The sequence below is a fragment of the Rhinolophus ferrumequinum genome, chromosome 16 (genome assembly GCF_004115265.2).
Source record: "Rhinolophus ferrumequinum isolate MPI-CBG mRhiFer1 chromosome 16, mRhiFer1_v1.p, whole genome shotgun sequence".
NCBI lineage: Eukaryota > Metazoa > Chordata > Mammalia > Chiroptera > Rhinolophidae > Rhinolophus > Rhinolophus ferrumequinum.
In genome coordinates this window covers 28028402-28048961 of record NC_046299.1, presented here as the reverse complement: position 1 = coordinate 28048961, position 20560 = coordinate 28028402, and the positions used below count along the sequence as shown (strand labels likewise).

The following is a 20560-nucleotide window of genomic DNA, read 5'->3' as shown; positions in this document are numbered from 1 at the left end:
GCTCTCCTGTCCTTTCAGAAATCGAGTCCCTGTATGCTGACTGGTGCTTCTAAAACTGAGATGTGTTCAAATAGGGGCACTATAAGTGGCTGGGCGTGGTAGGTTATACATTTTGTTCAATTCTCTACCCTCCCTATCTTTGCACGCTTCCCAGTACGTGATTCTGTACTGGAGATGATTGTGTCTCCTACGGAATAGTTTTTGTTGTCACAACTAGAGGGGAGTGCTTCTGGCATCTAGTGGGTAGAGGCCAGGGATTCTGCTAAATGTCCTTAAAATGCACAGGACAGCCCAACCATAAGGATTTATCTGGCCCAAAATGTCAACAGCATGTAGTCTGAGAAATCCTGCTCTTGGTGGAGTGTACTTCCCCATCCCACAGACTTTGGGTTTGCCATATAACTTGCTTTGGCCAATGGGATGTGAGCAGACGTGAACCCTGTTCAGTCAGAAGCACCAAGTGCACTTGTGTGGTTTGGTCGCCACTGAGCTGCTGCCCTACGCCACAGGAACAGCCAGCCGTGGAGAGCCTCCCTCTTCTGGGCTCCAGCATGAGAAGACTCACGGAGCCAGGCCCAGCCCTGCTAAACCCGGCCAAGCCACTCCTGAGCAGCAGAGTAACAGGTGCAAGAAATGCATTTGCTGCTGCAACCCACTGCTAAGTAATATAATGAAAGAGCTTGGGATACTTGGCTGCCTGATGGAGAGCCCCAAGAGTGGATATTTCAAAGCAACCTGGGATTTCAATGGCCCATCATGGGTGTTTAGGACACAGTCTCTCAGGTTTCTCCCAGCAGGGCTGGGAACTGATTCAGCTGTGAGCTCTACAGACAGGCTTGGTTGGGGAAGGGCTGGTGCTGCCCCGTCGGCAGGTGTATCGAGGAAACCACCGTGGTGCTTTGGTTATCCCCGAGCCCAAGGTACTGTCTTGCCTCCCTAAACCTTCCTCCCTTCCTTGGCCATAGTCCCAACTTTGTTCATTATGGAATGTTCTTTTGCATTAATATTTTTTGCAAAAAAATTTTTTTAAAAATAAACTGCATTAAAGTATCATTTGTGTCTTGATTATTGAGTTTTTTGGTGCCCCCTTAAATTTTGTACCCCAGGCGAATGCCTTCCTCATCTCCCCCTGATCCTGGCCCTCTATAGGGATCTCAGAGGGGCCTGGGCGAGCAGCTTCATGCCTCCAAGCATACCAAATGGGCTCTCTCATCTTCTGGCTATTGGTGCTGGAGCCACCTTGGCTGCCTACACTGTGAAAAGAAGGAAATGGCAGCATCTCTGCATACCTGGACAGCTTGGAAAGGAAACAGTGCTGAGGGAACCAACTCAAGGTAGTCAGGGTCTCTTATGTGATGGGCTGTGTTTTTCACACAACTTATTCAATCAGCAGAAAAATTACCAGGAAAGGGCAGAGGGTGCAAGAGGGTAGAAGGAGAGAAGAAAGGAGAGATATACAAGCCTCACTTCGTAGGAGGAGAATCCATAACCAATTCTGGAATAAAGAAAACTGAACTCGATGAAACGGCACAGCGGGAGCAGAGGCGGCTGCGTGCTGGATAAAGCCATCCTGGGTGCGGCTTGTTCGGCCCTAGAGCGCCACCTACTGGCTCTATTTTCTTCTCACTTATTTAGCCAAAACTGAAAATGCAAACAAATTTCACTTCTTCCTTCCCTCTCAACTAGCTTACAGTAAAAATATCAGCTCCCTTGAGACTCTGGGCAACTACAAACATTTACAAACTTCTCTTCTTCCAGCCTGGGATTTTAATGGCTCAAAGCTTTCTGGAAGAAAAGTGAAAATAAGTTGAGTAAATAAAACACAGCTTTCTTTCCATCCACTGCACTGCTCAACAACCTCCCATGGCTCCACATTGCCTAGAGAATCAAAGTCATGGTCCTTGACCTAGCACCTGGTGGTCCTCATGATTTGATCATCTGAAAATTCTCCTGGAACACTGGGCACCAGCCAAAATGAGCCTTGATACTTAATGAGCAAGGCTCCAGCTTTCTTACCTCGGAGCCCCTGTGTTTTCTCAGTCCATGTCTCCCTCCAAGTTTCCTCTTGTTAAAAATCTCCTTCAGTGGATGGATGAACAGATAAACAAGATGTGGTACATACATATTAAAGAATATTATTCAGCCTTAAAAAGGAAGGAAATACTGACACGTGCTACAACACGAATGAACCATGAGGACATTACGCTCAGTGAAATAAGACAGTCACAGAATGATAAATACTGTAGGATTCCACTCACATGAAGTACTTGGGGAGTAGTCAAATTCATGGAAACAAAAGTAGAATGGTGGTTTCCAGGGGCTGGGTGGGTGGGCAATAAGGAGTGAGTGTTTCATGGGCAGAGTTTCAGTTTTGCAAGATGAAGAGTTTTGTGGTGAATGGTGGTGATGGTAGCACAACGGTATAAATGTACTTAACGCCACTGAATTGTATGTATACTTAAAAATGGTTAAGATGGTACATTTTATGTCAGATGTATTTCACCAGAATTAAAAAAAAAAAGAAAACAAGCGTCCTTCTCCCTGTAAATTTTGGAATTTGATCCAGAGCAAGATGAAGCTTGAGGAACCCAAGACCCTTTCTCCTAGACCAGAGGCTGAATTTCAGCCAAAATGAGAAGACCCACATAGCATCTTTGGAGGTTTACCACCAAACCCTCTTGCAGCCAAACCCCCCACGGGGACCTGACTGTGTACCTGACACTTTATACACGTGCCATTTCCCTTAATACTTTAAACCATCCATGAAGCAGCCATTAGCCTCATTGGATATGTGCAGAAACTAGGGCTTAGGGCAACTTGCTCGAGGTCTCATGGCTGGTCACAGACAGAGCCTGGATGCCAGCGCTCTACCACGCAACGCTGCTTTATGAACCAGAGGCCTTCCTGAATGACAGTACCCCTCATCGAGTGCTTTTCCCATGTACCAGCCACTGTCCAAGCTTTGACCATTTCATCTCAAATTAAAAAAGGCATTTGAGCTCCCTCCCCAGAGAGCCTTCTACATGTGGGCGACGTTTAGATTAGAATCTGTGCTGTTTCATTTAGTGAAAATTTAATGCAAGTGCATAGTAAGAGATATGGGAGAGACTACAAGGTCCATTATCTCCCTCTTCTTTTTTAGAAAAAAATTTTATTTTCTTTGGGGCAAGAAGATATTCAGCCCAGGGGGCAGGGAAAGTATCATTTTCAGACTCGCTTGCAACTAGATGTGGCCATGTGACTAAATTCTAGTCCAAATGTAAATGGAATAGTAGTGGGGAACTTCTGGGAAAGAGAAAGCTGGTTCATCTGAAAGTGGGACTTCCCAATTAACCCTTTTCCCCTTCTTCCTTAATCGTGGCTGGAGCAGGGCATGATGGCTGGAGCACCAGCTGCCAACTAGGACCACAAGGTAACCTTGAGAATGGAAGCAACAGGCTTGGTCCATGGAGCATAGGAAGGAAGGAGTCCAGATCTTGATGAGCATGGAGCTGCCACCTCAGGGCAGCTCCCCTGAGCTGGACTTTAGGTCCTTCTCTCTGACATGAGGGCATTTGGCTAGATGACCTCTACAGTGTCTATGTCCTACTTTGGGCTGGAATGGACTGACTCTTCCTCTCTTAACTGAAGGGCTCTGCACCCACTTACTCAGAGTAAGTTGTGGTTTCTCATGTTTTGACAAAACTGTCATCCTTTAGGGTTGGTCCCCAAGTCATTTTTCAGGAGGGCCCAATACTGGAACTTACTACAGAGTAGGGCTCATTACTTCCTAATTGCACAGGTACTCCAAGCAAAGGAGGAAATTACTGGTAGAACAATATCCTTTTAGCATAAAAGAACTTTTTCCCTAATTTCCTGTGCTTGTAAATTGCCAATTTCTCTAAAGAACCCACCCAAACTGAGGAAGCCTACATGTTGGGTGTGTTCAGTAGGGAACTTTCAGCTCAGGGAAGGACTCCCAGGAGGCTGAATCTCGAGCTGGGTGCTTTGCAGAGGGAGGTTCCTTTACCAGGGGGCCCTCAGGTCTGACCCTCACTGGCTACCCTGAGCAGACAAGTCAACGCCTCCGGGGCACGGCTAAAGCAGGCCTATCAGAAGCTCCAGGTGTCCCTCCAGAAGCACTGACTCTCCCTTCATAGATAGACATGTTGGAGAGAGGTGGAGAGAGAAGCACAAAGCAGAACTCCTATGAGGTATCTGAGACTGAGAGAAAGGGACAGAGTGTAGAGGGCTGGATGTCACAGAGACCAGGAATGGGTACAAAACCCAACTCTCCAGCAAAGTCATTCCTAGGTAGGCCGGCCATGAGACTCAAAAGGTGCTATGAATAACCGCCTGGGAGGTGAGTGATCCTGAGCGCTGCTGCTCTCGGGACACCTTTGTGAGAATGAGGAAAAGCATCCCTTCTTCAACACCCCCATCTGTCAAAATTCTCTCATACTGCTGTCATTGAATTAAAATCGTTTTACTGCTTTCCAAGTGAAAATCACCATAATAAATACACAGTATATGATGGCTACAATGTGAAGTCTATCTCCTGAGACCTGCAGAGCCACACGGGTGGCCCTAGGTGCCCTGGGCATGCACTCACACCATGGACAAGCGGAGGCTGGCCTGGAGCCTCTTGCCGAGCTTTCAAACCTAATAATACCGTTTCCCTGAAAATAAGACCTAGTCAGACCATCAGCTCTAATGCGTCTTCTGGAGCAAAAATTAATATAAGACCCGGTCTTATATTATATGAGACCCGCTCCTATTATATTAAAATAAGATCGGGTCTTATATTAATTTTTGCTCCAAAAGATGCATTAGAGCTGATGGTCCGGCTCGGGCTTATTTTCGGGGAAACGTGGTAGTTATGAAGCACCTACAGTGTGCCCATCACGGTGACGGGTGTTCTGTGCAGTTTATGAAATTTGAACCTCACACCAATCTGAGAGGAAAGGATTTTTACCCCGGTTGACAGATGAGAAAAGAGGCCTGGAAAGGCTCAGAGACTTGCCCAAGGTCACAGGGAGAGGGCTCTTAGCCTCTCAGGAGGCCATCCACCCTAGAGCAAGAGCAAACGCACAGTCACAAAGTGGAAGCCCAGTGCCTGGCTTCACTGTGCTGCTCCTTCATTTTCATTCTGCGAAGACCACTGTCATCGCATGTGGTCTTCACCTACTCACACGTGTCAACCACCACAGAAGCGTGCCATGTGGGTGCAAACCAAACAAATGGCCTCAGCCTCCTAATGCACAGGTGACAGGAACCAGCTAGCCAGGTGTGGCTGGGATCACATTCTCTCTCTCTCTCTCTCCCCATCTGCTAGCATTTTAAAAGCCTTGCCTTCCAAAGCACACTGTGCTCTTTCCCCCTACTGGGGGCTCTGTTCACCTTAGTTTCAGCCCTGACTGACCCTCATAGCTGGTTTTGAACAAGAGCCTCTGATCTCACGCAGAGCCGATTACCTTTCTCCTCAGACTCCAGGATTTCCTGCAAAACCAGGAATGAAGTGGACTGTTTCGGGGGCTCATTTGATTCCTGTTTCTCCTGCAGCATCTTGTAAACTTCAGATTCCTTGTCAATGACGAGTCCACTTGGAGGCTGAGAATGCTCTAAGCTGTAAAGAATGTTTGGAAATTCATCAGAACATGTCAGAAGTAAAAAAAAAGAAAAAAAGAAAAGTAAGCAGGCACCCCTTCCAAGGAAGACACCCCAGAATCAGAGTGGATAGAAATTACCACAATGGACGAAGCCCTCCTTAGTTAGCTCTGCCACACACCTGCTGTCAACACTGTGAGGTGTCTGTAGTCAGAGCTGCCTGTTGCTTCAATGCCATCAGAAGCTATTTTTCCAAATAGTTTCAGTAATTCAATTACGTTTTGGCCTAATACCATGGAATGGGAATGTTTTGCTTCTTTCTAAATTACACAAACGACATTATGTCAAAAGAAAATTTAGAAAAGGGAAAATGTCAACCACAACCTGACCACTAAAACCTCAGCAGGGTCCCCTCAGTACAGGCCATGTGTGTTCTTTTCCCAGAGCAGAAATTGCAGTGTTCCTTCTATTCCTGATGATATCCAAGTGCTTTCTGTCTCTATAAACTGGCATGTCTCTCATGGCAAGCAGCTCTGGTCTCCTCACCTACAACACTCAGGTAATAGCATTTGCCCTGCCTCGTTCCCAGGGGTGGTGGTGAGGATGAAAACGGCAAGTGCGTTAGAAACTGCAAAGTGCTGTTCCAATGCCAGGGCGGGAGCAGAGGCCTCAATTCAGGCCCTGTCTCCCACACCTGCCGGTCTTTCTGGGTTCCCCAGACAGGACAAGACAGGCAGAGCTGGGAGCTCTTTCCCTCAGAGCCCATTTCAGAAGAGAAGTTTTGCTGCCTGGTCTTAGGAAGGAGGAAAGAGGGAGGTAGCTCCTCCTGGTCAGCTTTACCTGAAGTCTATCCTGAGTCCCACCCCGTCGTAGCACCTCACCTCCACCACATGTCCCAGCCACATCATCATGTACGACCACAACTGACTAGCTGTGTAACTCATCCCTTGGCTGCCACTCTCAACCTCAGGACAGTCTTATTTTCAACCAGAGGCCAGAGCAGTATTTTAAACATCAGAATCAGATTATGCCGTGATGTAGCTCACAGTGTTTTCATCTGACTTAGAAACAAATATTTATTTTCAATAACAAAATACAAGTTTAATCAAATCCATCCCCTTTGAAGTAAATATTCATTACAAAACGTAGAAAGGCCCTAAAAGATGTGGCTCTGCTTCCCTATCCAAACACATCTCCTGCCACCCCTGTCTAGCTCACCCTGCTCTAGACAGACCAGTCTCCTGGCTGCTTCTGAAACCCAGCAGCCTCAGAGCCTTTGCACTGACCACTCTGTCTGCCCAGGACACTCTCTCGCCAGCGAGCCCTTGGCTCCCACAGCTCATTCGGTCACTCCTCAGAGCGGGCTTCCTGACCCTCTGCTTTAAACAGCCCACCCACCCCCATCACGCTATCCCGTACTCTTCTGCATCTTTCTTCACGTGTTCTCTTCTCTTCCCATTTATTATCCTTACAGTTACCTCTCTCTTTATTGTCTGTCTCCCCTTAGAAAGTAAACCCCACGAGGGCAGGGCTTTGGTCTGTCTTGTTCACCACTGTATTCCCAGGTCTGGATCAGTGCCTAGGACAGCGTCAGAGCTCAGCAGGTATTAGGGAAATGAATGAAAATTGCCAAATGGGTCAAGTCCCTCTCTCATTCTTGCCGCACCCTTTCCCTGCCCCGGCGGGGTCACAGAGGATCCTCTAGGATGGGAGACCTCCCAGGCCATCCAGGGAAATGGGCACCAAGCCTCCTGGGCCCAGCTCACCTCCTACCTCTTAGCCTCCACTGCATTCTCAGGAGCCACCACCCTCTAGGGAAGAGGGACAGTGTGTCCAGGGAGCCAAAGAGAAAATACCAGGTGATAGATACACTGTATCGATGCAGATGGATAGGTCTGTATGTAAACAAGTTGTCATTTGTGAGTCACAAAGCTGCGTGCCATACAGCCCACCAGACTGCCTCCTGGTGAGTGGGCTGTTTTAAGCGGAGGGTCCGGAAGCCAGCTCTGAGGAGTGTGACATCTAAAGATGCAGGCCGTGGCTATCAACAGTTTTCTCAGGGAATCTAACCACTTTGTCTTCAGGGCCGAAGCCCACTTTTACACGTGCAAATGAATTACACCAATTATTTTACTCACTCGCTTCCCACTCACCCACTGTATAATTCCATTTTAAAAAGAAAACTGAGGCATATGTTTGTTTTCCCTGTGTAATTCTCCCCAAGTTACCTGGCCCTCCCCTCTCTTCCTCTTTCCCGGTCAACCTCCTGGGGCACTTGGTATACTCAAGTCCCCGGCTGGAAGCAGAGTCACTTACATGTGTTTTCCCTTTGACTACAATCAGGTTCTCACAGTAGAGGAGAAGGCCCTCAACGAGTGACATATGCTTTGAAGACTTCCAGGGAAGGTTGAAATTTAAGTAGAAAGAGTCATCAGGTCACTTGTGCTGGCTGCAAAGTGGGGAAGGGAAGTCAGCTACCTCTACCCCACCCACAGCTACTGCTGGTCCCTGCCTTTGTCTCTCTCCCTCCCACCCGTAGGGAACTGTATACCCATCCCCATACCACAGGCAGTAGGCCAGTTTGAGGAGTGGTTTTAACCAAAGGCCAGGTCTCCCTGTGACCCACCTATTCAGCCCTGTCCTTTGAGTTAATGCCTTTTTCTTTGGGTCTTGAGTTCTGAGTTTGTCCTGTAATAAATTTATATTATTTTTGATGAATCCTTTTCCTATTATACTTAGAACTATTTTAAAATCAAGATCAGACCATGGAATGTTCTTGAGAATTTTTCCCCTTCTTTGGTGTATATTGTTATGTCTGGAAACCACCAAGGGAACGCTAAAAATGACAGAACCCAAACCACAAGGTCATTACATACTCTTCCAGCAAAGAGTCTTGTAAAGTATTTCCATGATTAAAAAAACCAAAAAACAATTTACTGTTTATTCTCAAATAATGGTGAAATCTTTCTTCTGCTTGACAAATTATAAACACTTCCAATTTCCATTACCTTATTTGAAGCACTGATACACCTAATTCAAAAATAATATTCTAAGACACTAAGCCTAAGTCTTAAACATTAGACTATAAGGTACTAATAAATGACACAACAATATTTAAAAAATAATAATTTTAGGACAAAGACATGCATTAGAAATGGAGCAAAAAAAGCATTGTCATTTTTATATACAGTAACAGCAATGAAAGAAAGAATTCTACAATGATAAGGTTTCAAAAAACATAATATGCATGACTGAGTCACCAGGAGGACAACTTGTGAGGGTGGGACGCTAAAAGTAACAAAATTATTCTAAACCCATTCTTTGCAATTTTAATAACAAAATACAAGAGTTTAAACAAATTCAACTCCTTTGGAATAACTATGCCTTACAGTCTTTGTGTTTCCTAGTTCTTGTTTCTTCCGGAGTTGCACTTGCTGCTGAATATATGCCAATTACTTAAATATTTAATATTTTCTCCCACTCTTTTAGGAGCTGACCATAGGTCCATCTCCCCAAGTATATCACAGACAGGCCACTCCCAGCCTGATAAGGTGGCTGACATAGCGAGGCATTTAAGGATGCTAGTGGTCTTTAGAAGGTAAGAAGAAACTCCTGTTGAGCTCGCCTCCCAGAGCAGAATTTTTGTAGGCTGAGCCTGCAGACCTTATGTGATACACAGGCCTGTTCCAAATCAAAGGAGCAGCTGGAGTGAAGGTCAGAAGGTCAAGGACAGAGAACAGCAATACCTATGGCTCTGGGACCTAGATCAGCACAGCAAAGACACAAATAAATGGAAAGACATCCATGTTTATGGATTGGAAGAATTAATATTATTAAAATGTCCATACTATCCAATGCGATCTACAGAGTCAATGCAATCCCTATCCAAATCCCAATGACATTTTTTGCAGAAATAGAAAAAAAAAAATTCTAAAATTCATATGGAATCTCAACCCCAACAGCCAAAACAATCTTGAGAAAGAAAAACAAACCTGGAGCCATCACATTTTCTGACATCAAAAGATATTACAAAGCTATAGTAATCAAAAGAATATGATAATGAGGGTAAGGGGGATCAAATATATGGTGATGGAAGAACTGACTCTGGGTGGTGAACACACAATGTAATTTATAGATGATGTGATACAGAATTGTACACCTGAAATCTATGTAATTTTACTAACAATTGTCACCCCAATAAATAAATAAAAAAAAAATCAAGAAGAAAATGTAATTTAAAAAAAAGAATATGATACTTGCATAAAGACAGACATATAGACCAATGGAACAGAAAACACAACCCAGAAATAAACCCTGGTACATATGGTCAAATGATCTTCAATAAGGGTGCCAAAAATATACAATGCAGAGAAGATGGTCTCTTTAATAAATGGTAATGAGACAACTGGATGTCTGTATGCAAAAGAATGAAATGGGACCTTTATCTCACCATAGATAAAAAAGCTAAAATTGGATCAAAGACTTAATGTAAGACCTGAAACCATAGAACTCCTAGAAAAAAACAGGAGAAAAGTTTCATGACATCAGTCGTGGCAATGATTTCTTGAATGACACCAAAGCACAGACAACAAAATCAAAATTAGCCAAGTGGAACTACATCAAACTAAAAAGCTTCTACACAGCAAAGAAAACAACAAACAGAGTGAAAAGGCAATCAACGGAGAAGGAGAAAAGATTTGCAAACGATATATTTGATGAGGTGTTAATATCCAGAGTTTGTATCTTACACCTCCACAATACAAAGCAAATAACCCAATTTTTAAAAAATGGGCAAAGGACTTGAATAGACATTTCTCCAAAAAGATACACAAATGGCCAAGAACCATATGAAAAGACGCTCATCATCACTAACCATCAGGGAAATACAAATCAAAACCACTCATTAAGACAGCCGCTAACAAAACAAACACAAAAGCAAAACAGAAAATAACAAGTGTCGACACGGACGAAGACACTGGAACCCTGTGTACTGCTGGTGGTAATGTAAAATGTTGCAGCGCTATGGAAAACACTATGGAGGTTCCTCAAAAACTTAAAAATAGAACTACCATATGATTCAGCTATCCCACTTCTGGGTATATACCCAAAAGAACTAAAATCAGGATTTCAAAGCAGTATTTGCACACTCACGTTCATTGAAGCATTATTCACAATAGCTGAGAGGTGGAAGCGACCTTAATGTCCATCAACAGATGAATGCATAAAGAAAATGATACCGGCAATGGAATATTATTCAGTCTTAAAAAAAGAAATCCTGTCACATGCTGCAACATGAATGAACCTTGAGGACATTATGCTAAGTGAAATAAGCCAGTCACAAAAAGACAAATACTGTGTACTCCACTTACATGAGGTAGTGTCTAAAGTAGTTAAGTAGTTACTCTTAGAAAGTAGAATGATAGCTGCCAGGGGCTGGGAGACGGGGAAAGGGGGAGTTGTACAATGGATATAGTTTTAGTTTTGCAAGATGAGAAAGTTCTAGAGATCCACTGGACAACAATGTGTGTGTTGTTACAAATATAGTTCTGTACACTTAAAAATGGTTAAAATTATATCTTTTATGCTATGTATTTTTTATCACCATAAAAAAGATAAACCCTTAGACCAGAAAAAAGGAACTATTGATACATAAAAAAAATCTCAGTAAATCAAATAAATCTCCAGTGAATTATGCTGAGCATTAAATAAAAAGCCAATCCCAGAAAGTTACATACTGTATGATTCCATTAATGTATTATTACATTCTTGAAATAACACAATTATAGAAATGGAGAGCAGATTAGTGGATGCCAGGGGTTAAGGAGGGCACAGGGGTAGGAGGGAAGTAGCTGTGGCTATAAAAGGGCAACCTGAGGGATCTTGGTGGTGGTGGAAATGTCTAAGTCTTGACCGTATTAGGTCAATATTCTAGTCCTGATAACGTGCTACCGTTTTCAAGATGTTACCATGGAGGGAAACTGGGCATACGGACCTCTCAATTCTTTTCTAAAACTACCTATGGAGCTACACTTACCTCAAAATAATAAGTTTAACTAATGTTAAGAAATCCTTTCCCCAGATGCTGGAAGTTAAGCGCTAACTGGACATGAGGTAGAAGAGATTTTAGTACCTGATTTTTATGGAGGCTGACTCAGAAAAACCCTTCATGTCTAAGATTCTCCAACCACGCTACCGTAATGTTCACAAAAAAATGCAACTCTGGGTAACCCTACATAATCATTTGTAGAAGGGGAGCCTGGCCAGAAGGCTCCCTACGTTTCTGTGTTCAAAGGCCTAGAGGTTGGGTCTGTAATAAGAAACCAGAGGAGTAATTATGGGCCCCCGGAGAAGAAGGAGGAACACCCAGATCCAGAGCCAATTCTCTGCGGGCTGTGGGCAAGGTTAGCTAGTAGGGGCAAGCAGCCACCTTCATGATAGAGGTTTGCTTCTGATCCAGCTCTGAATGAGTCAGGCTTAACATAATCCCTCACATCATTTGAATAGAACAATGCAGCTCTTTATTTCCACTGCACCTGCTTAGAAATCTGCCTCCTAAGTATATGGGGCGATTGCCTAAGAACACAACTTAGAAGAACCAGTATCTTGGGACTATTGTGTTGGCTACGGGAGCCACCGATTCTTCCACGAGGAGACCACCACTAACTACAACAGGAAGGTGAGTAACTGCACTGGTTGGCTGGCCTGAAGCTACAATGCTGGGAAAGAAAGGTTTCCGTAAGTCACAAGCAAAATGTTCTCCAGGACATCTGCCTCCATGCTTCCGTCCAACTAGGGGAAGCCCCTGGTACTCCGAAGTGATGGGTATGAAGTTCCTCGTGGGCAGTAAAATCAGTAATAACGGGCATTTGCTGAGCACCTACCAGGGGCCAGGTACGATGCTGGGTGCTTTGTACACATCTCATTTCGTTCTCTCAATAACTTAGTGGTAAGGTAGTATTTATTACCTGCACTTCATGATAAGAAAACCGAGTTTCAGAGTTGTTTCCTGATTTGCCCAAGATCACAGAGCTAGTAAAAGGCAGAGCGAGATTCAAGCTCAGGCCCCTCTATCTGTGAAGCCTGTACCTTTAGGAAAGTATCGAGCAGCATCATATACAATGAAATCCAAGCCCCACATCAACAGAAAATGACCAGAGCCCCTAAACTCAGTTGAAAGACGTCAGAGGACAGGTGAAAGCTTAGTGCTGAGCAGGGCAACATTTCCTCCACTCGCCTGGTACACAGCAGGCACTCAATAACTGACTGTTACGCTGAACTGACCCAAAGGCTCTCCCTCCCACTCAGCTGTGTGTGTGCTGGGAGGACGGGGCAGATAACACCCTCTCGCCTGCCTTTCCAGTTAAATTAGGAAATGACAACGCTGGCTTGAGTTCTTGTCTGAAGGAGACAAGGCCCTGGGGAAGTCCTACAAGACAGACAGACAGACAGACAGACACACACACACACACACACACACACACACACATACCACACACACCACACACACACACACACCCAGGCCGCTTTGAAGTATACTGGACAAAGAAACAGAGTGAGCCCCAGGGCGTCAGTGATGACCTCAGAGGCAAAGTATGAAGTGAGCCAATTCTGGAACCTCAGCAGATTTCAGACTGAAACAGCGGGGGTGAGAGAAGGCTTGGGACTTCTGCTGACAGAGCAATCAAGGTTAGTTACCCGGTGGCTGCTGGGTTTGCAGGAGAATATTCCTTTGCTGAGAGTGCACAAGTGGCCTCTCTAGGAACAGGCCAGTCATCCAACCCACACACAGGCAACACAGCCCGTTCGGGCAATTCCTCGGCTGTGGGCTGCTGGTGTTCTCACTGTGCCTGGATTCATCCCCAAAGAGTTTGGAATGAAGCAGGACCTGGGCCCCTCTGCTGAGAAAATCTGGAAGGAGAATTTTGATAAAGACACAGAGGCTGCTGCTGCCAAAAGATCTGTGACAGGAGGGGACAGGGGCTGGAGGAGAGGCTTGCACAGTGTCCAGACAGTTTCAGATTTAATTCTTTCAGACTGAGGGCAGGGAGCAGGCGGGGAGCATGAGAGAAGAAGAAAGAAGACATTAATGAAGGAATAATGGCCGAGGCCACACTAAAAATACTTCCCAGCCCCGTATTTCTCCCAGTGCATAGCAGCTCTTTCAATTAAGGATGTGTCATTTCCTGGGTGATTAAATCCAGAGAATGGAACGTTCCACTCTAGGACAGTAAAAGAGGGTCCCATTCTCAGCCTCCCCCAGCACCAAAGGACAGGGATCAGGGACTCGCCGTGTTTCCATCACTCAGCTCCCCTGAACTGCTGGAGAGAAAGCTTCCCTTCAGGGTATGTCCATGGAAATTGTGGGGGGCTTAGCATGGCATTCTTTCTCAGGTACCCCAAATGCCCCCACAGTCAAGCCAGTAAGGCACTGCAGAAATCAGAATCTGAGGGAAGAAGCAGCATTAGTAGCCACGTGGCCTTGGTACTGCAACAAATGCCAGGGACCTTTAACATCTTGTAAAGCCAAAGTCACATAGCAAAGTCTCCCCTATTACACTCTTAGAAACTTACGAGGAAATCACAGTGTATTTCAGGGATGGGCACAGGGGCCTGCATGCAGTGGGTGCCCAATAATGTCTGGGTGTCTTTGCACGGTAGGTAGGGTCAAGAAGCCCTCAAGCGGTCCCCACGCCAGCCCCTTCCAAACATTTAAGTCATTCGGAACCTTTTGTGCCTTAATCGTTTATAACCTGAGTCTGAAGCAACAGGTTTACAATTTCATCATCCGAAGCACTGGGCCGACTCTTCTTAAAGGGGAAGGAATCGGGGAGAAACGGAACAGCAAAACGGGCTTCAGAGCTAACCCAAGAACTGCAGATTCCAAGTGGGAAAGATCCTGAGAGATCAGGCAAGTTTGGACCACACGGTATAGTCCAACAAATTTGCCTGTCACCAACATTTAAAGATCAGGAAATCTCAGATAAAAAGAGGCATTTCATTTCAACTGTTTCAATGAAATTAATCTGCAGGAAAGGGACTCCTAGGCCAGCATGGGGTGTCTGGCTGGAGCCAAGGAGCAGGTCCCCCTCTGAATGAGGCATGCACGGGCCAGCTGCCATGGGCCACTCTGCTGCCCTGTTTGCACTCAGAGCTCTCATGGTCCTTATCGTCTCTGCCACTTTTAGGCATTTGACACGGCAATTGGTGACCTAGTCAGTCCATCCCTCTGTCACCCCCAGAAAACGTGCCATTTCTTACTCTCCATCCTAAAACCCAGTTCTTTGCCATGAGCTGTGGTTATTCCTAGTGTTTCTGGATTCATCTTCAAAGAGTTTGAGATGGAACAGACACTGGGTCCCCTCCTGAGAAGATCCAGAGGATACGCTGAATAAAGACAGAGGTGGCTATGGTAAAACAGTCAGTGACAGGAGGGGACAGACCTCCCTAGTCCTGAGCAAGATGCTTCCTTAGACCTCTCCACACTGCCCACCGACAGCCCCCACTCTCTCCTGGGCAAACCTGCCTCTGCCTCTGTCCCCAGATCAGAACCTGTTCCTATAGACACACATTTATACCCTCACGGACTTCTCTTCTTTCTATTGTTTCCACTGGCCACTCTGGGGAGAAAAGCAAACTGCTTCACCAAAAATTCCATCATGAAGTACTTCTCCCTTGCTTGGATGAGATGGTGAACAGAAGCAGAAACCTCAAACTGCAAATACAGAAGAATTTCTCAGGAGGTAGCAGGGCTGCTCGGGAAGGAGTACGGTCACTTACAAGATGACAATGATCACAGAAATCAGGACAATAATCACATAAGTCTCAGCGAATAACTGATTAGTATGTGCCAGACACAGTACTGGGCATTTTACAGGTTACTTCTTCTTTTTACAGCAACCCGACAAGGCAGGTTGTATTCCCCTTGTTAGAGATAAGGAAAACGAACACAGAAAGAATGGTGCTAAAGTAGACCGCTTTCTCCCTGGGCTAGTGGCTCAACCTTCTCTCACAGGCCTGGGCAAGCCTCGTCCTGGTGTGAAAAGCCCTCCAGGACCGGCCTGGAGGAGAATCCACAGGCCTACTTACTCTCTGCCATTTGTCTCTGGTCCACTGGCTGCTGTCTTTGATTCCAAGGCGCTGTTGAAGTTGGAGATGTTTTCAGAGGAGTAGAGGCCCGAGGGGTTGTTGTACTGGTTTGTGATGACCCTAGGGACCGAGCTGGAGGCAGGCGAGGCGGTGAAGGGCATGGCACTCCGATTGTGGGCACTTCCTATGTGCAGGACCTCCTGCGGGCAGAGATCAGAGGACAAATCAGGGACCGGGGGGCCATCCAACATACACCCCTCGATGGACAGTACAGACCAAGAACCAGGGAGAGAGAAGTCTGAACGAGCTACAATGACCCTGGCTCAACACCAAACTTTAGCTGAAGACTCTGACATACCACCGAACTCTGCCTTCTGGTACCTCCCTGAGGCCCCGTGAGGCCTCCGCTCCTCCGGGGGTGCCCTGGGCAGGACACTCTTTGATACCGTGGGCTGTCAGTATCCAAGTTGGAGCTGAAACTTCCTTTCGGGGCACATTCCAGGGGGATTAAGGTACCAGGAAGAGAAGAACAGGCCGTCACTTCAGTCAGTGCAGAGCAGGAGATAATAAAAGGTGGGAGACAAAGGACCCAGAATGCAGAGGGTTAGACAAACAAAATAAGGACTGTGGTGGCACAGGGTGAAGCAGCTGCTGATTAGGCAGGGATGGCCTCAGTCCGCCCGCAGAAGGGGGCTAAAGGGAATTCAGGATCTGTGGTTTGTTGTGGGAGAAGGACAAAGCTAATCAGATGGAAGGCAGGAGATACCTGTTACAAGGGCGGTGACCAGGGGAGCTGCAGGAAAGGACTTGGAGTTCTTCCTGTGCTCATTCCCCTCCTTCTGTAATTTGAGAAAGTGCCCTCCACCCCCACTGGCCAGCCAGGAGTCATGGATAATTACTACAGCCACAGTACCTCAGAGTTTCTTTACAAACAGCCAAAACTTTTTACACTAACATGCCTTTAGCACGGTGTTTTTCTCTACCCGGGCGTTCTGGGTCAACCCTGGCTCCCAGGCGAGAGCATGCTCCGGGCAGCCGACGAAACTCAACATGCACCATGTTTTCTGAGTTCCCCAGAAATCTTCCTCAACCCTGGTCGCTTTCTTAACACCCAGACCTAAAACAACTGTGTTCCGCCCCCACCCCCCCCCCCCCAGTTCCTGTCCTCTGTTGCTCTTCCTTTTTCTTTGTACACTAAAGCTTCAAGTCTTTCATGCTTTCTTTGGAAACATTACGATGGAAAGTACCACCCTAATTTACTGTGTACTAATATACAATAAAAGACAACAGGAAAATATTCTTGTGATTAAGATTTCTTTTTCACTATTGAGATGATCATCCTCTTTAACAAGCTGAAATCAGCGAGGTTTTAACGTATAAATTATGTTGAGTTGATTTTGTCCACATTGGGCAAAAGCTAAGAACACGCAGGTCATTCACAAAAAGGGAAGTGTAATTAGTTAAGAAAATAAGTTTAGCAGTAATCACAGAATGGTTAAGTAAATGTTATGGCCCAACTAGCGCAAGGGATACTATGGAGTCATGAACGGCAGCAGCAGACTAGCAGATGGGTGGCCTGGGACTTCGGTCCATGTCACTTAGCCTGTGGGAAAGACGCAGCACTGCAGCCAGGACTGCACTTCTTTGCTCCTCTCTCCTTTCCCACAGCAATTCCTAGGAGCAGCATGGAATGCTGAGCACCAGGGAAGAGCCCTTATATTTCTGTTTTGGCTCAGTTTTCCCTGTTACTTCCTGTTCAGCTTTGGTCAATTTATACCTCTCTGTCTGCCCATTTCTCATCTTCAAAATGAAGTAAGTAAAGCTTCTTTCACAAGGACTTGGTGTGAAATATTAGTGTGCCAAGCACAGTGCCTGGTACACAGCAAACATTCAACCAATGTCCATTCCCTTCTCCCTCCATAGAAACACATTTCCAATGAGAATGGAAGTCAGTAGAAAATTCAGGTGGGAAATTCTGGTTTTCACTTTACAGAGAATCTTCCAAAAATGTATCTGTTTTGTACATAAAAGAAATATCTCTAACCCCATGTGAATACTGGTCTTTCCAGAAGTCAGGCGGGTAATTCAGGGCCTGCCTTTTGGAAGGGATGATGTAATTGTTTGGGCTTTGTATTTATCAGTCGCCTGGAAACTCAATAATGAGGAAATGTAAACTAGGTGTGTAACTGCTATGACCTCAGATAAGCTGGGGTGTTGGTTGGCATTCCATGAACTAACAGATCTTTTAATTATACATGAACTCTGCTCCTACTCATTCCTCTATTTAAGAATGACTGGAAGTGGAAAATTTTGAAAAAATGAGAGGTGGGAAGTTTCTCATACAAAGAATTACTGGAATCAAAAGAAAAATATACTCAATTAGATGTTAAAGTATTTGAGAACTTAATCTGATGAGAACTACCTTCAAAATATTAATACAGGAAACCAGATGATATGTTAAAGTTTAAAATTCAAGTGTAATTGAAATTTAAGTATTACCTTATTCAAGTGAAAACTAGGATTTTAAACAGACCAAATTAAAACAAAATCATTCCTTCTGTATTATAAAATATATGAGAACTTAACACATTAAGTTCTCATATATTTTATAACATTTATTTATAGTAAATATAATGAAGTGGCTGAGAACTCCCTGGGAAATCTGAAATAACTATGGCATGTTTTAAATTAGTTTGCAGAACTGCCAGTTTATAGACTGAGCGCCATTTTATGAACTTTCCTAACAGGAGCTGTACAGAATAATGTGTTCATGTCTGCTTCGAAATGTCAGATGCAAAATGATCTTGAAATGTTACTCTTAGGATTCTTAAGTATGATTTTTATTATATTAATGGAAAAAAATTTGTGTGACTAGATTTCTGACATTTTAATGGAAGCCACTTGAGAAAATATGTCTTACATACAACCACTCGATTTATCCACACTAATGTACCCAGTGAGTTCAGTTTCATACAAGTTTCTGTTTCATGTATAAAAGACAGCTAGCTATGTTATCTTGATTGTATCTCAATTCATCATAAAAACTAGTGTCCATTTAGAAAAAAAATTAAAGTCCAAATCTTTAATTGGGATTAAATAGATAACAATCATAAATTAGTCTAAAAGAAGTTTTCAAAAGCCATTATCCATTTACTTACTAACTTATCATTAATAATTCATTAATTTATCCAGTGGACACATACTTTGTGAAAAGGAGCATGTCAGGCAGGAGAAATTTTACAAAGATGTTCTATATACTGTGTTTTTCCTTTATTTCACAAGAATACCATTCACTGTAGATTACTCAGAAGACGCAATTAATGTGAAGAAATAAAATCACCTATACTCTTAAATACTGAGAGATTTAGTTACAAATATGGGATCGTAGGTCAGTCTCCTGTCCCAGGAAATTCTATGTGCCTGACAAATTGTGCACTGACTCCCTACCACATTTTTCAATATGAATTACCACTTCATTTTAGTCATTTTAAGGTCTCACTGGAAGTCTCATCATAACAAAATAGAGATTTCCACCCTACAGATCATGGAAACCAGATAGTGGGGCTACCAGGAGGACAAGCAGAGTTTACCACTAAATCACTAGGCCTCGGGACCCCAGTTTATTTTTATCCCTGGCATGATTCACTTGTATCTGAAATCCACAATGATCCAAGGCAGCTCCTTTAATTTACACGATCCTGCCACCTTATTCTGCACAGGAAGGCTTCCACCCGCTGCCCAGATCGCCTTCCTACCCCGCTTCCAGTCCAGGCCAGTGTCACTGCTTTGGGGTTTTCCAGGCCTTTCCTCCCACAGTTCCTTTACGGGAAGAACTGAACAAAGAGCCAGGACCCAGCAGTGACAGTGGAGGGCTCTCTCCCTGCCGTTTTTTTTTCGAATCTCCAGACCTCCAGGGCAGGAGAAAAAAATGGGAGTGTATTAAGCTAAGTGAAAAGCAAAAAAAACTGTGGGTAGTGAGAGGAGTGGCAAAGGTGAACAAGTACTTACTTGCGGTTCAGAAGCTAAGTTCATTTTGTAGGGATGACGTTTCCCTTCGTCTGTCACCAGAGGAGACCAGACTTTATGTTCAGATCTGTAAGAGATTGACAAAGCTGTTTCATTCATACTAAAGAAATTATACTAAAAGCAGAGTGGGACAATGCCCTCTCATGCCTGACCACCAGGCTCTGAACTAGCAATCTGCCACCAGGGTGATCTTTTGTAAGTACCAATCTGATGTCATGTCCGATGGTTGCCCACGCTCAGCCCTGAGAGGCTTCCCAAGCTGCTAGGACCTCTCCGGCGTCATCCTCCCTCACTACACTGTGTCACTGACCCCCAGCCACAACTGGCCTCCTCCTTGCTCCTGAGCATGGCTCACACTGCCCATCTCTGCTCAGGACAGAACAAGCTTCTCTTCTCTCTCTCCCAGTGTTCCTGATCCAAACCAGATAACCAACATATTCATGCAGCTTGACTGGACCCAATAAAAGTGATGCTTCCTTTTGTGAGCTTGCCAAGGATTTCTTTGTACCCATCACACAGCAACAGTCTCAGTCTAATCTTGGTTTCCATTAGTGTGTCTTGTTTTTCTCTCTTATAGGTAGAGAAAATTTGTACTTATCTTAGTGTTGACAGAGTGCTTAGCAGTGCCAGATATATACAAGGTGAACATGTTCAATTTTCTGGTAAATGAACCAAAAATCAATTAATCTATGAATGAATGAACGAATGAATGTCTTCAACTAGGACTTGAAGGAGAGGCTTTGGACTGAGACAGACACGGAGATGAGAAGGAGAGGTAAATGTGCTTTCAAGGGGGTAGTGATAAAATGGTTCCCCTCCCAAGGGGGTAGGGCGCTGAAGTGTACAAAATATTTTGACATCC

At 44.7% G+C, this 20560-nt stretch overlaps 1 protein-coding gene across 1 annotated transcript in view; it reads right to left on the bottom strand.

Annotated features, from left to right (window-relative positions):
• Positions 1–20560, bottom strand: part of PDLIM1 (PDZ and LIM domain 1) — a 40310-nt gene that overhangs the window by 2876 nt on the left and 16874 nt on the right. The window contains exons 3-5 of the mRNA XM_033131261.1: positions 19681–19765; positions 15673–15872; positions 5454–5605 (exon numbers count right to left, since the gene is read on the bottom strand). Of these exons, the coding sequence (XP_032987152.1) occupies positions 5454–5605; positions 15673–15872; positions 19681–19765 (437 nt within the window). The remainder of the gene's footprint in view (positions 1–5453; positions 5606–15672; positions 15873–19680; positions 19766–20560) is intronic.